The sequence below is a fragment of the Bos indicus genome, chromosome 3 (assembly GCF_029378745.1).
Source record: "Bos indicus isolate NIAB-ARS_2022 breed Sahiwal x Tharparkar chromosome 3, NIAB-ARS_B.indTharparkar_mat_pri_1.0, whole genome shotgun sequence".
Lineage (NCBI taxonomy): Eukaryota > Metazoa > Chordata > Mammalia > Artiodactyla > Bovidae > Bos > Bos indicus.
This window is the reverse complement of record NC_091762.1, coordinates 34,219,385-34,233,778: the sequence shown is the minus strand read 5'-3', so window position 1 is coordinate 34,233,778 and position 14,394 is coordinate 34,219,385. Positions and strand designations below refer to the sequence as shown.

At 42.2% G+C, this 14,394-nt stretch overlaps 2 protein-coding genes across 3 annotated transcripts in view; one reads left to right on the top strand and one right to left on the bottom strand.

Moving 5' to 3' along the window:
- The window catches only part of AMPD2 (adenosine monophosphate deaminase 2), a 36,261-nt gene that overhangs the window by 4,474 nt on the left and 17,393 nt on the right, over nt 1-14,394 (top strand). Inside the window, exon 1 of one of the 2 annotated variants that reach the window (XM_070785963.1) lies at nt 4,539-4,945. The exons of the other annotated variant lie outside the window; for it this stretch is intronic. Within the exon in view, the coding sequence (XP_070642064.1) occupies nt 4,932-4,945 (14 nt within the window). The 5' untranslated portion in view covers nt 4,539-4,931. Of the gene's footprint in view, nt 1-4,538; nt 4,946-14,394 lie in introns of those variants that run through there. 2 annotated transcript variants of the gene reach the window in all.
- On the bottom strand, nt 2,171-12,536 carry GNAT2 (G protein subunit alpha transducin 2). Its single transcript, XM_019956902.2, has 8 exons — nt 12,357-12,536; nt 10,598-10,640; nt 10,163-10,304; nt 9,058-9,215; nt 6,957-7,085; nt 6,596-6,725; nt 4,404-4,557; nt 2,171-3,872 (listed from the first exon to the last, which is right to left on the bottom strand). The coding sequence occupies exons 1-8, from the start codon at nt 12,472-12,474 to the stop codon at nt 3,682-3,684; spliced, it is 1,065 nt and encodes a 354-aa protein (XP_019812461.1). The 5' UTR covers nt 12,475-12,536; the 3' UTR covers nt 2,171-3,681.

The window sequence follows — 14,394 nt, the reverse complement described above, 5'->3', positions numbered from 1 at the left end:
ATAAAAGCACATTTCCAGTTATATTTTTTCTATTATTTTTATTGTAAAATGTACATAACATAAAATTTGCCATTTTAACTATTTTTAAGTATATAGTTCAGTAGTATTAGGTACATTCATGTTTTTAGCAGTATCACCACCATCCATCTCCAGAACTTTTTTCATCTTCCCAAACTGAAACTGTACTCATTAAATAATAACTCCTCACTTCCATTCTACTTTCTGTCTTTATAAATTTGACTACTTTAGATTCTTGATATAAGTGAAATCATATTGTTTGTCCTTATGTGTCATATTTTTGTAAGAAAAAAAGCAACTGTCATCAGATTGATATGAAATGGAACTTAATTTACATTTGGCTTACTTTCATCAATGTCTAATCATGCAAGTCAAGGAAAACATGGTCTCTGCCCTCTAAGATAAGGACAGGAAATTATACCTTCAGCAAACAAAGCTATTTATATTTTTATTATTCTATACTAATATCACATCCATTTTGAGGCCAGTTTGTATTTAGTTTGGAGATGGTTTTGTTAAATAGCTATGATTTAGAGCTGGCATAATTTAAAAATAACCAAGGACTTGTTTGGGACTAGAAGGAGCTTAGGTGAATGAGAAAATTGACTTTGATGTTACAGTGTTTGGTGGACTGTTGGTATTGTGCAGATAGAAAAACTACTGGCTTTGGATTCAGAAGACCTGTTTCGGAGTTCAAGTTCTGTTACTTTCCAGCGGTGTGATCTTGAAGACACTCTACCTCCCTTGACCTCAGTTTCTTATCTATAAATTGCTAGTGATGGACCTGGAATATTTTGAGTTTCTTCTAGCTTTATCATCCTAAGCATTAAGGTTGCAGTATATGAAAACAGGGTTGAGTATTAGTTTCTAACCTATCTTGTTACAGAAAAGAATTTGTGAAGACATAAAATTCAACAGTATAATGTAAATTTAAAATGGATCAAAAGAAGACATATAGACAGCAGAGTGAGTATATGGCACAATTTTGGTTTTAAGCTTTCTAGCAGCTGTTTTATGCAAAGAGAACTTTTCATGGACACAATCAAAATGTCCATGAGATAAAAATAAGCCAGTTGGATAGAAGTACCAATGTAGTTGTCTCTAATAGTGTAAGGTTTAGGAATCATTTCTGGGTCTGACCAACAGTTAAGCCGCAGTAAGGATTAATAGGCTTTTTGGAAGCCTACCTAGAACATTTGAAGTCACGTCCTCTTACCTTTATTCAGAGAAGAGCCTGGTGTTTGCTAAGAGCTTTAGGAAATTATTTTGACTTTGTTCTAAGGAACAGATGAGTGGATGACCAAGGCCCCCAATTTTTATTCTGTGTAAACTCAGCAGAAGAGTTTTAGCTTGAAAGCATTATAAGATGAATAACCAGATTCTAACCTGAGTAAAGCAGCTATAGAAGTGTTGCTTTTAAGTACTGCTACTTCCCTATCCAGCCTCCAAGATAACTTTTCTGCAAAGTGAATATAATAGGGCATCTTTTGGCTTGTGGGAATTTGTTTATAAACCAGTTGAGACGTCTACCAGAGCAGAAGAAAACTAAAATATAACTGTGTTTTATTCTGCTATAGATTGTTCTACCATAAGACCTGTCCCACTGACTCTGTTTTCATGCTAGTACTGTAGGGCAAGTTCTATATGAACATTAATAACCAAGGAGTCTGTGTTGGGCTTCTGTAGTTTGACCTATAACCAATTCCTGCCTAGAGTCAAAGATCAAGGAAAAGATAATTTAGAAAAGCAAACAATTTGCCGTGATTTGAGGGTAGGTGGGGTTACCCTACTTGAAGGTGGAATAAATGGGAAAACTACATTTGGGCCTTGAATAGCTAAGATCATAGCTGTAGCAAAATTTTTAACCTGGGGCTTCAGAACTCCAAAGATACAACTGTTGTTGGTTCAGTATGTTGGTTTCCTTTGTAGTTCTCTGAGTTTTGTTTTATGCATTTTGAAGTATCCTGAGAAAGAGATCCCATAGGCTTCATCAGACTGCTAGAGGGATTTATGATACCAAAAGGAAAAAAAAAAAACAAAACACCTTGGAACCCCTATAACTTGAGTTAAAGCAAAGAGGTTAGTGAGCATTAGAGCGTGCCCTTTAGAATAGTCCCTGAACAGTGCTTGGATACAAGAAATCTTGCCCAGATTTTTTTCCTTCAGTTTAAGTTTTTTAATCGGCAGTAGACAGTAGTTTTCCTTATTTCCCTGGTAATTTTCCCAAGTTGGTTTCTTTTCAAAGAATCAGAAAGACTATTAAATGAATCCAATTTTAACACCTGCAAATTTATTCTTCAGTGTATTTCAAGCTCATATGGCTCTCTAGTATCAATATTGCTAGTAGTAGCCTAAGTGTGAATGTGTTTTTCTGGCAAGGAGCAGATTTTCATTTTAATTGACACTTTCTCTTATATACTAAATCTTGGATGCCAAGAGCTTTCCTCACTAGTAGTTGTAAATGCTAAATCTATACTTGACTTCACCACCTCCTGTCAAGATAAATATAAGCTTTGTTTCCCCTCAAAGGAGTTCAAGGGATAATTTAATTGTTGGCCTGTTTGGGGAGATGTTGTTTTCAGCCAGGCATCACATGGATCCAACTGCAAAAATTTTCAGTGCCTAAAGCAAAATCAGCTGCCTTTTTTGTTCTGAAACATGTAGCAGTTGAAATGAGGATTTTAGGATTGCTCACTTGTTCTAAATTCTGTGACAGAGAAGTAGCAGCAACACAATCATTAATACTCCAAGTGGGAGTGTGTTCTGTCCTCCAGGTTCATTCAGAAAGTGTCTTATATAGCTGAGAGAGTTACTTAGATAAGTATCCCTGTACTTACAGAGATATAGGAACACAGCTTGGCAGTTTGGGAGCAGAGGGATAATATGATTTAATGAAAATCATTTTGGGGAACTCCCTGACGGTCCAGCGGTTAGGACTCTGACCAGGGCCTGGGTTCAATCCTTGGTTGGGGAACTAAGATCCTGCAAGGCAAGCCATGTGGCCAAAAAAACAGGAAAAAAAAAAAAAAAACTGGATGTGTGCCTTAGAGCTCACAAACTGACAATCCATCTGGTGATTCAGATCTCTTAGCTAAGGCACATAAAGGTCTTATAGTAAAAAAGGGTGGTAGGTTTATTGAAATTCTGTTTTTAACTAATTTAAGTTTTTTTGCAGATTGCAGGGAAGGTTTGCTTTTTTGTTTGGGATAATTCATCTAAACTTTGGTGTTGAATTTCATTAGTGGGAGCTTTAACATAGGATTTCTTTGTGTCACCACACAGTTTTTATGTGCCTGCCTTCAGTTATGTTTGTGATCATTAAAGTAACCTTGTGAAGTAGTAGAGAAGTTACCTTCATTTTATAGATAAGGGACTCAAGGCTCAGACAAATGAAATATTTACATTTTTGCATCAATAGTAAGTTGCAGAGCCAATAATGGATCCTGGGTCTTCTGATTTCCTGGTCCTGCATTCTTTAAACTGTGCTAACTATCCCGCTTTTAAAAGACCAAATGAGACACAGTTGCAATCATACATACTCCATTTCCAAGGGAGGATGGATTCATTCTTATGGATTCAATAATATATTGACCTTAAATTTTCTGCTTAAAATTAACGAGATTCGGAGCCTGTTTATAGAACATACTTGAGAAATGGTGAGAACTAGAAGAGTCCGCAGTCCTTGAGGTTTTCTTTGATGATAATATCTGTAACTGCATCAAATACAAATTTGACATTCTGTGTATCTGTAGCACAGGTCATGTGACTGTAGATTTCTTTGACATCTTTTCTCATGTTGAGGTCAAGGAACTGACTCTTGATATAATTCCCTGCATCCTCATAAGAGTTGTTCCCTGGTTTTCCAGAAAAATAGTGAAGAAGTGGGATAAATTAGGCTTTCTTAGTTGCTCACTTACTTTTTAAGTGACTGATTTGATCCTCAAAATGTGTTAGACAGTTGTGGTTGGGGGTTTAGTTTTGGAGGGTGGGTCCTCTCCTCTCTTGCACTCCAGTGTTTCACACTTGAGCAAAGGAATTGAGGAGAGAGGTGTCTCTGTCTCTTTAGACACCTTTGATTTCTGGCAGGTATCATTTGAATAATCAGCAGTTCATCTGCATTTAATGTCTGCTGTATTCCAGAGATACCTGAATTTAAACCTCTAACTGAATACTCCAGTTTCTCAGATTAGACATCCAAATACCTCTTGGACATCATAAAACACATAAGACAATATTAAAGAGATAAGGGATCATCAACTCAGCAAAGCAAAGGAGTTACTACTCCTTAAAGACAAGTTCCTTAGTATAGGAACTTCTTGGTATAGGAAATGAGGCAATTGCCTATCATTACTATGAAAGAATTGTCTCTAGCCTTTGGCACTTACCATCATACTCTGGAAAACAAATGCTGAGATGGACTTTCTTGATTTTTTCCTCAAAGAGATCCTTCTTGTTGAGAAAGAGGACAATGGAAGTGGCCGCAAAGAACTTGTGGTTACATATGCTGTTGAACAGGTGCAGTGACTCATGCATACGATTCTAGTGAGAGGAAATACCATCAGAAATATCAGATTGGGCTAATGGCATACCTGTGTGCTTCCTGTTGTTGCTGTCCTTGAAGAGACCTGCATTCCAAATGTAAAAGGAAAGATAGGGAACAGCTTATCTCCATTTAGTGTGGTAGAGTAGATCCAAAGAGATCTGACTTCCTTCTGATCTTTGTATCAGCTGTATGATTTGGAGGAAATTACTGAGCTTTTCTGAGTCTCTGTTTCCCTATTTCATAGGATTATTATGAAAGTTAAATGAGATCGTGTGTTTGTAGTGTCCATGGTGATGATGTTGTTTAGTCACTAAGTCATGTCTGACTCTTTGCAACCCGATTGACTGTAGCCCTCCAGGCTCCTCTGTCCATGGGATTTCCCAGGTAAGAATACTGGAGTGGGTTGCCATTTCTTTCTCCAAGTGTCCATGATAGTAGCTGGCATATCGGTGTACAATAAATGTTTTGGAAATCTTTGGCAGCCAGGGCACAGGTAAGGACTTTGATATCCTTAAGGCTGCTGATTCAGGGTTGAAACTGGGTGCCAGTTAACATGTGTCCACTTCCATCTCCAGGATGATTTTGATAGGTTTCTGTTAGACAGTCCTAGATCTCAGTTTGGGTAGGAATATAATAGGGATTATTTGGCCCTAGTGCCAAATGGTAAGGGCTAAAAAATTTTCCAGTGCCACACCACAAGCACTTCTGCCTTGTTTCCTTTTCTGATCGCCACTTGGAATGAGTGAGAAGTAGTGCTGTTACCTGCGGAGTCCAGAGGTTACCCAGTGCCCCCAAAGCAGCCTTTTTTTTAGGGAGCAGGACTTTAGGGTCTTGGAATGTGCTCTTAGCTGACTTGGGCTCAATCTTTTCACCTGATAAAACAAATATAATTTGTAACCTTCGCTCATTGCTAACACTCCTACAAAATCCTTTAAGACCTTGTAAACTTTAAGGTTAAGGACAGAAGAGTTCTTGGAAAATGAATGGCTCTCTAAGACATTTTGGCTAGAGGATATTCAGAGTGCTGTAATGTGAACCTGAGGCACTAAGGAGAAGGCAGAAGAACTGGAGCAGGGGGTCGGAGGGTAGAAGCTTTGTCTTCTGTCAGTTCCCTATGGGCCTCCATTTGTGGAGCAGATGTTTATGTGAATTTGGGGTTTTCCATGCCTTTGACATCTCTGTCGAGGAGCCTGGTGGGCTGCAGTCCATGGGATCACTAAGAGTCGGACACGACTGAGCGACTTCACTTTCACTTTTCACTTTCATGCATTGGAGAAGGAAATGGCAACCCACTCCAGTGTCTTGCCTGGAGAATCCCAAGGACGGGGGAGCCTGGTGGGCTGCCATCTGTGGGGTCGCACAGAGTCGGACATGACTGAAGCGACTTAGCAGCAGCAGCAGTCTAAAACTCGGATGCTACCTGGATGGGCTGACAGTATTCTACAGAGCTTCTGTCTTGTAAAACTCGGTAGGCTCAAGAGAACCACCCTCAGGTAGTTCTCCAGCTGCCAATTTAAGTGGCATGTGAGAAACCTGGTTTGCCAGTCTCTCTGTAGTCCTGTTGACACGGAGTATATATTTAGGCTTCCAAGTGAGTTTACTAGTTCAACCCTTCTATCAAGTTGCATAAAGATGCACATCATACACTGTTCTGCTCTGTCATTTTCACCTCCTTCACTTCCATAGGCAGCCTGCGAGAGTACTAAGTGTAACTCTTTTGCTTTGCCAAGTTAATGATCACTTATCTCTCTAGTACTCAGTTTCTTTGATGAACTGTTTGATGTCCTAAGTAGTACTTGGATGTCTTATCTGAGACCAAGCTCTCAGTAAATCTGGACTCTAAAGTGCTAACCTAGAACCTGCAGAAGAAGTATTTCTAGAATTATTTGCCTAAGACATCGATTGCTAGAAAACTGCTCAACTATTATTGTTAGGGGAGATCACCCAGGTTGGGCCGTTGGAGTGACACAAAGCTTAGAGGAAGGGTCATGGGGGATCGATCTATCAAAGCTGCTTGGTGCAAAAGTCACTCACCACTTCGTCATCTTCCACCAGCACCATATCATAGGCGCTGAGGGCTGCACAGAAAATGATGCAGGTGACTCCCTCAAAGCAGTGGATCCACTTCTTTCTCTCTGATCTCTGCCCTCCCACATCAAACATCCTGAGAGAAAAAACACCTGTTCTTAAATGTATACCCAACGTATGACCCACATGCACTTGGTATTTACCCCAGAGAGATGGCCATCTTGGGGCCAGTTAGCAGTAAGATGGGAAGTGGAGAGGAAAGGGGGGGAAGTAGTAGTAGTTCAGACTGGGCTTTAGTGAAGGCCAAGAAGCATTCCTATTCCCCCTTTGGGGTATCTGACATGTTCTGAGGGAACAATGTACTCACCTGAAGTTTAAGTCCTTGACAGAAAACTTAGTCTCAATGATGCCTGTGGTTTTGACTCTGGATCGTAGCACATCTTGCTCATTAGGGAGGTAGTCAGGGGCCGTAATTCGGTCTAATTGATTCAGGTAGCTGGAGAAAAGGGATTGTCAATTGATATTAAATTTTCCACAGCCGAAGTCAAGAAGGGTGAAGAGTGTTACCCAAAGGCATATAACTGTAATATGGTGATAGAACCAGCACGAGAATCTGTATTATTAAATCTAGGAGTGTTTACTTCAAACCCTTTTCATGTATCCTTACAAAAGGAAGTTAGGTCATCAGATAACTTTTCCTTATGTTTCATCTGACTACAAAGTTTTCTAGACTTTTGAATGAGACTTGGTGGTTTAAATCAAGGGTCCCCAACCTCTGGGATCTAATGCCTGATCTGAGGTGGAGCTGGTGTAATAATTATAGAAATAAAGTACATAATAAATGTAATGCACTTGAATCATCCTGAAAGCATCTCCCCCTGTGCCCTGGGTCCGTGGAAAAATTACTTCCATGAAACTGGTCCTTGGGAGCTGCTGGTTTAAATGGGTGTCAAAAGTTCTATTAGGAAGCAGGAGTAGATTAAAAGGGATTTCAGAAACATATGAGACATGAACCAGTGCAATGCATAGACGTTGTATATCAAGTTGGAGGGAAAACATTTGAGATAACTGAAGAAAGTTGAATGAACATTGACTTGGATATTTGATGACATTAAGGACTTACTGAATATTTAGGTGTGATAATGATGTGACTTTTTTTTTAGGAATATATTTTTAGAGATACATAATGAAATTTTTAGGATGAAATGGTATATCTGAGTTTACTTCTAAATAATCTAGTGGGGAATGGATATAAAATGAAACAAGAGTCGGCATCAGTTGGTGACTGCTGAAGCCAAGTGATTGATTGTATTCTTTTGTATATGTTTGACAGTTACCATTAAAAGTTAAAAAAAAAAAAGACATATATGAAGTGCGATGACAGAGAAAGAAGAAAAGTAAAGGTTTTTTTTTATATGCCAGGGCTTTTCACATTTAAGTTCTCATTTAACCTCATAAACCTTCAGGTTTCATATCCCATTTTCCAGATGAAGGAAAGATCCAGAAAAGTTAAATAACTTGTCCAGGACAAGAGGCATTGTGGGTGTATTGTAAAAAACCTTCAACTCTGTGGTCAGATAGACCTAGATTTAAATCCTAGCCTCTGCCATTTATCTGTGTGGCTTTGGGTAAGTTAATTTATTTCTCTGAACCTCAGTTTTTTCCCTCTATAAATGGGACTGATAAAAACTACTATCTACCATGAAGATATATTGTGCAGATTAAATGAGAAGATGTACCTAATGCACTGAGCAGTGTCTAGGCCTGAGTGAGGGCTAGAGGGACAGTAAATGATAACTTTATTATTAGACCAGGTGATAGAACAGTGGCTAAATCTGGATCTTTTTGATGCTGAAGCTTATGCCCGTCTGTGAGACCGTGCTGTCTGTGTAGGATTGATACTCTGTCTACCTTATATTTTGGAAGCAGCTTTGCAAAGTTGGTGCTCTCTAACCCCTGACCTTTGCCGTGGCAGTTTGTGTCCTTTGGCACCTTGACATAAGATACTAGGGGTGAAGGAGAGTTTAGGTTAGTGACTTAAGTAGAGCCTGTGTTGCACTAAAAGGGCCATCATGAATCATGTCTCCTAAAGGAGTATATGGCAGAACTGGAGGACTGTATTAGTATTCATGATTCTGAAAGAAGAGGCTCTGTGTTTGACTTAAGACAGGGACTGAGGCTGTTAACAGAGCATCTCTGTTTTGGATTTTGAGTCTTCAGCTTTGTAGGCTGCAGTGGACCAGTGTTAAAGCAATAAATACAGAGTGAAGGGAACTGGGGCAGAGGTCTCAAAGGCATTAAATTCAGAGCATAGTAAAACACTGTTCAAAGCCTAACAAGACAGGTATACAGGCTGAATTCAGTCCTTGGGTCTCCATTTTTCAGGGCCGGAAAATTTCAACTGGCTGAGATTTCTCCCAGAACGTTGCTGACACTTCATCCCACCCTGCCCCCAGTCAGAGTCTTACTAAGATGCTGAGTCATTGAGCTGGTACTCTGCAGCTCTGTCAAAGCAGGCTTGCACCCCACCATCCTTCCACAACTTCCTGATAACCTCCACTAGCTCAGGAGGCATGGTGCCCTCTTCAATGGAGTCAGCCAGGTTGTTGAGCTGTCGCCCATTATCCTGTAAGGCAGAAACCAGGATCAGAATTACATGGGAGTAATGACTTTCCAGGAGGCTTTTGGGAATTCTGAAAGGAAAGCATTTTGCATTCTGTCAAAGCCTCAGGTGGAGGCGGTTTCGACAAAGATTCTAAGTGAACACACTGATGAGTTTCTGAGGGTGCTTCTGCGATGTGGAGGGTGGCAGTTCATCCAGCCCTGGGATGTCTGGTGGATAGCAGAGATCCCAGAGGCTTCCTCTGAGGTGTTTTCATCTTCCATCCTTAGTCCAAATGTGGGGGTCCTGCCAGGAAATGTGGGTCCTCTGCCTCAGGGAGATTGGTTTAAAGACCAGACTGACCATGAAGTGGACAAGATGGCAGACAGGAACTCAACCTCTTTGTTTCTTCAATTATTCAAATCTAGGAAAACGATAATACTTGAACTAGGGATTTAGCTTATGAAAGTTCCACACTCAAGGCATAGAACCTGAGGGGAGCAATTTAAATGGTAAAATAAGACAAAAAGGCAGAGGAAGCTGAGAGCAGATTTTTTAATGAACACTTACTAAGGTAAGAACTGCATGCCTTGCTAGATCTGAAGTAAAGATTTGAAGCTCAGCAAATGAGCTTCCCTAGTGGCTCAGATGGTAGAGAATCTGCTTGCCAATGCAGGAGACTGAGGTTCAATCCCTGGGTTGGGAAGATCTGGAGAAGGGAATGGCAGCCCACTACAGTATTCTTGCCTGGAAAATCCCATGAGAGAGAAGCCTGGTGGGCTATAGTCCATGGGGTTGCAAAGAGTTGGTCACGACTGAGGGACTAGCACTTTCACATTTTTCAAGTGGGATTTTTGTGACATAAACCTTTTTCTGATGCACGTTTTCTCATAGCTTGTTGGCCACTGGTCTGTTTCTTCTCCTCATTAGCCTTTCTTTCCACTCTTAACCATATACCATTAACCACGTACCACACAGCTCGCTTCAGCATAGTCAATGCCCAGTGTGGGCATGGCCCGGATGATAGCCAAGATGGATTGCAGCACGTTGCCGTAGATGATGGCCTTGTACTCCAGGCATTCTTCTGGCGAATAGCCATCCTGATGAATAATCCTGCAAGGGGAAGACACCCAGCCATTAGTTGGACCTAAATAACCAGACCTAAGGGATTGTGAATTGGGGGGGATTTAAAGGATTATAAGAACCCAATCTCTCTATTCATACTGCTGTCCCAGAGTGGAGAGTGAGGGACACGGGGCATGAAGATAAGGGACATTGGGAATAAGGTCCTTTATATTCTTTACATCTGGGTTCCTAAAGGCTTTAAAGAGCCCTTTATCCTCGACCTCTACTGATTCCACTGACTTCACCCTACCTCAGTCCTGTGGGGCTTTGTTCCTACTCACTTCATCTGTTTGACGATAGTGCTCTTTCCTGACTCCCCAGCACCTGCAGGGAGAAATGCTTATGCTTCAGATTTCCACCAGTTCTCCCCAACCCTCCAGTAGATGGCCTGTGAGAAGTCTAAGCCACTGCTCACTTGGGAGCCTTTTTAGGGGAGAACATACAGGGATGCTTACTACCTCAGTTTGTACCAGCCTTGAGCTCAGGCCATTTGATCTGGGATTGGAGGAGAGTTTCTTAGCGTCTGCATTGTTGACATTTTGAGTGGATGAGTTTTCTGTGGAGGGCTGTCCCGTGCCCCCTGGCCAATACCCACTAGAGCCCAGTAGCATTCCACTCTTCCAGTTGTAACCACCAGAAATGCTCTCGACATTTCCAGATGTCTTGCGGTAGGGGTGCAGGTGTGCAAAACCTTGTTGAGAACCACTGATAGATTCAGGCAAATTCCTTCCACACAGTTTTGCTTTGCCTGTTTTTTCTCAGGAGTGATCTTGGAGCAGGATTGTGGAGAACTCAATCACTTCACTGAAACACTTTTTATTATCTTGCTGTTTCCCTTACTGATTAAAATGTTCTTGTATCCTCATTCACACTTCACTCTCCCTCCATCAAAAACTGCATACCCTTCAACCCTCTCCCCCAGTCTATACTATCCCTGATGCCTTAATACCCGCCCCTGCCCCCCCCCCCCCCCCCCCCCCCGCCCCTTCCCCACTCCACCACTTATCCTGTGCTTGGTTCCTCTAAGCTTCTTATCCTGAATGTAGAAGAAAGCTGCTTAGGCTTAAAAGCTCGCTCAGTGGCCTTGCTGTCTCTTTCCCCTTGGTAGCCTCCTGGGCTCCTTGAGTCTACTTAGAGAGGTGTGCTTTTCACTGTGTCCTTAGTGCTGTGCCACAGATCAGCTGAGGAAAAGGAGGCGCCTTAGCTTGGGGCTCTAGTTCCCAGGCACCTCGTGGGCTTGGACACCCAGCCAGCCAGTCTTCTGCTATAAAGATCTTAGCTGCTCCAGCTTGCCTACCTAGAATCTACTACCACTGGGGCTTTTTCTAGGCCAGGTTTCCCAAACTCTGTTGTCTTAGTTCTGTTTACAGCCATGATCAGTTTCTGACTGACTGGGGTGCTTTTCTTTTTTCAGCACAAACCTGTGATCTGCTTAGGAGCTCATCAAGCTCCTGAGCCTCCCATCTGGCAGGGGCTTTAGAGGCAATCATGGAATAGAAAGCCAGGAAAGGACTTCTGTAAAGACTCCATTCCTTCCCACTCAGGGCTCCCCACTTCTAATGTTTTTAAAGATTTCTTTTTTTACTGGAAGCAAGGAGAAGGAACCAGTAAAAATCATATTCCTGAGTCTACATGACACTAACTATATGGTAGAACTTCTCTATCCTTTGAGTTCATTGACTCAGAGTTCTCTGACTGCAGACTTATTTAAGTGTCTTCGAGCCCAGAGTTCATGGTAGTTGCTAAGCTGTTAGGTGTTAGGTTTGGTAGATTTGGAGATGGGTGGGTCCACCCTGGCCCTTGCACTGTTCCTGGTTCAAGGAAGAGCAAAATGATTCCAGAGCAACTTTGGTAGAACATCTTGGGGTGGCTGTGCTCAGCCCTAGAGCTCCTGATCCCCTAGCCTGAGACTGCATGGGGGAAGGACAAATAACCTTCCATCCCTCCTCCCCACGTGGCAGGCTAGAGCCCACCTACCATCCAGGATAAGCGGGAAGGAGCAGTACCTTCTCCTCTGGCTCATCGTCCCATCTCGCTCACCCAGCAATAGCAGCTTGACAGTCTTGGCTTCCTTGTCAGCATCCTCCTGCAGCTTCTTTTCTAGCTCTTTGGACCTCTTGGCCAGTTCTTTGTCCTCGGCACTGGCTCCACTCCCCATCTTTCATCCGTCTCCTCCTCGGCAGCTTTCTCCAGCCTTTAAGCTTCTCCTCCAGGGTTTCCTATCTGAGAGATGGGAAGATAAGGAAAAATAAATTGGGATCGAGTATCAGTTTCTTAGTCCTTCTAAAAAGCCAGTCTGTAGGGAGCTGGGTGAAAGAGCAGGTGCTGTGTGGCACCCTGCCTGCCTTGCCTGAGACTCCCTATCCCAGCCGCAGACCTACTTAAGTCTAGGGATTGTAGCCTTTATATCTAGTGGTGTGATGGGCTAAACCAATTAAGAGCTCAGTATGACAAAGGGCAAAGACTCAAGTGTTTCCGTAACTAGGGAAATTATGTCCTGGATTCTGACACAGGAGGTTGGTATGCAGATACTGGAACTCTCTGGAGTAAGATAATGGTTGGCTCCATACTTTGGAAGGGCTGATCTCCTAAAAGTCTTTTCCTAGATACACTTGCATAGAGCTAGAGATTAGAGGTGCAGAGGAAGCTCTCCCCATGTTGTTACTCCAGAGTTCATGGTTTCAAGGCATCAAAGCACTGCTTCCATCATAGCAGGCCGGTTCCTGGCAAGGAATCTGTTTAAGGGTTTGCCCTTTTTTGGAAAGATTAGAAATGTTCCCTCCAGCTCCTCCAGTGGCTGCTGCACTAGGAAGCTATTAGCATTCCTTTATGTTGGCGTGTCTCTTTTTACATCCTCCTGTTATTACCGGTTAATCACTTCATTATTATCGGTTTTACAAATGGGTTTCCCCAGACCGAATTCCTCCCCTTGGAGGTCAGGTACCAAATCTGATTCATCTTTGAATACTTCAGATCTTGTGGTTTATTTGTGGATCCTCCATGATGGTTTGATGGATGAAAAAAGGAAGGAAAATGAGTATATGGTAGAGAGAATGGGGATGGTGGTGGTTTATTCACTAAGTTGTGTCTGACTCTTGTGACCTCATGGACTGTAGCCTGACAGGGTCCTCTGTCCACCGGATTCTCTAGGCAAGAATATTGGAGTGGGTTGCCACTTCCTTCTCCAGGGGCTCCCCAACCCAGGAATCAAACCAGGGTCTCCTGCATTGCAGGCAGATTCTTTACCACCTGAGCTATGAGGGAAGCCCAAGAATGGGGCTGCTTACCCATTAAACTCACCTCAGGCCTATCTTCACTTGGTGCATGAACTTGGTATTTATTGTGGAGGGTTTGTGTTGCCTCACATAACAAAGTGCTTCTTTGGAAACTAGACTTCTAGCCTCTGTCTCCTCAAACGTCAGAGCAACCCTTCCTCTGGCTCTCATCCCAGCTGCCCCTTCCTAGGGAGAAATGAGAGTGTGGCATCCTAAAGTTGCCTCCCAGACATATTGAAGACTCTCCATTGGTCATCTTTGTCTGGGCCAATAATTTAAGTTTACTTAAATGAGTTGCTGTGGAAGCTCCTTAGAGGGACATACTGTAGAATATCGCTACCCAAAGTGTTGTGCAAGGCCCCGCACACATCACCAGGGAGCTTCTTAGAAATGCAGAATCTTAGGGCTTAGCACAGACCTTCCGATTCAGAACTTGAATTTTAACAGGATCACAGGAGACTGTAAGGATGCTAAAGATTGGAAAGCTCTGCCCTAGGGAGTACGAGAGAACCATTTTTTCCCCCTCAGACTGGCTAAATCCTAAGTATTACCTGAGGTGTTTGTTTCTGTATTTCATCAAATATTAGATGGCACTGATTGAAAGATCATTCTGATTTCAAAGATGTTAATACGTACATGTTTTTAAAAGAGTGTGTTTTTGAATCAATAAGTTCCAGTTGTTGTTACTGTTTAGTTACTAAGTTGTGTCTGACTCTCTTGCATCCCCATGGACTGTAGCCTGCCAGCTCCTCTCTTCTTGGAATTTCCCAGGCAAGAATACTGGAGTGGGTTGCCATTTCCTT

Coding starts and splice junctions, on each gene's coding strand:
- GNAT2 (XM_019956902.2), bottom strand. CDS start 12,474: ATGGGGAGTGGAGCCAGTGCCGAGGACAAAGAACTGGCCAAGAGGTCC. Junction 10,305..10,597: donor ACTATCGTCAAACAGATGAA/GTGAGTAGGAAC, acceptor TTCCCCTTGCAG/GATTATTCATCAGGATGGCT. Junction 3,873..4,403: donor TTGTTTTCCAGAGTATGATG/GTAAGTGCCAAA, acceptor CTGGAAAACCAG/GGAACAACTCTTATGAGGAT.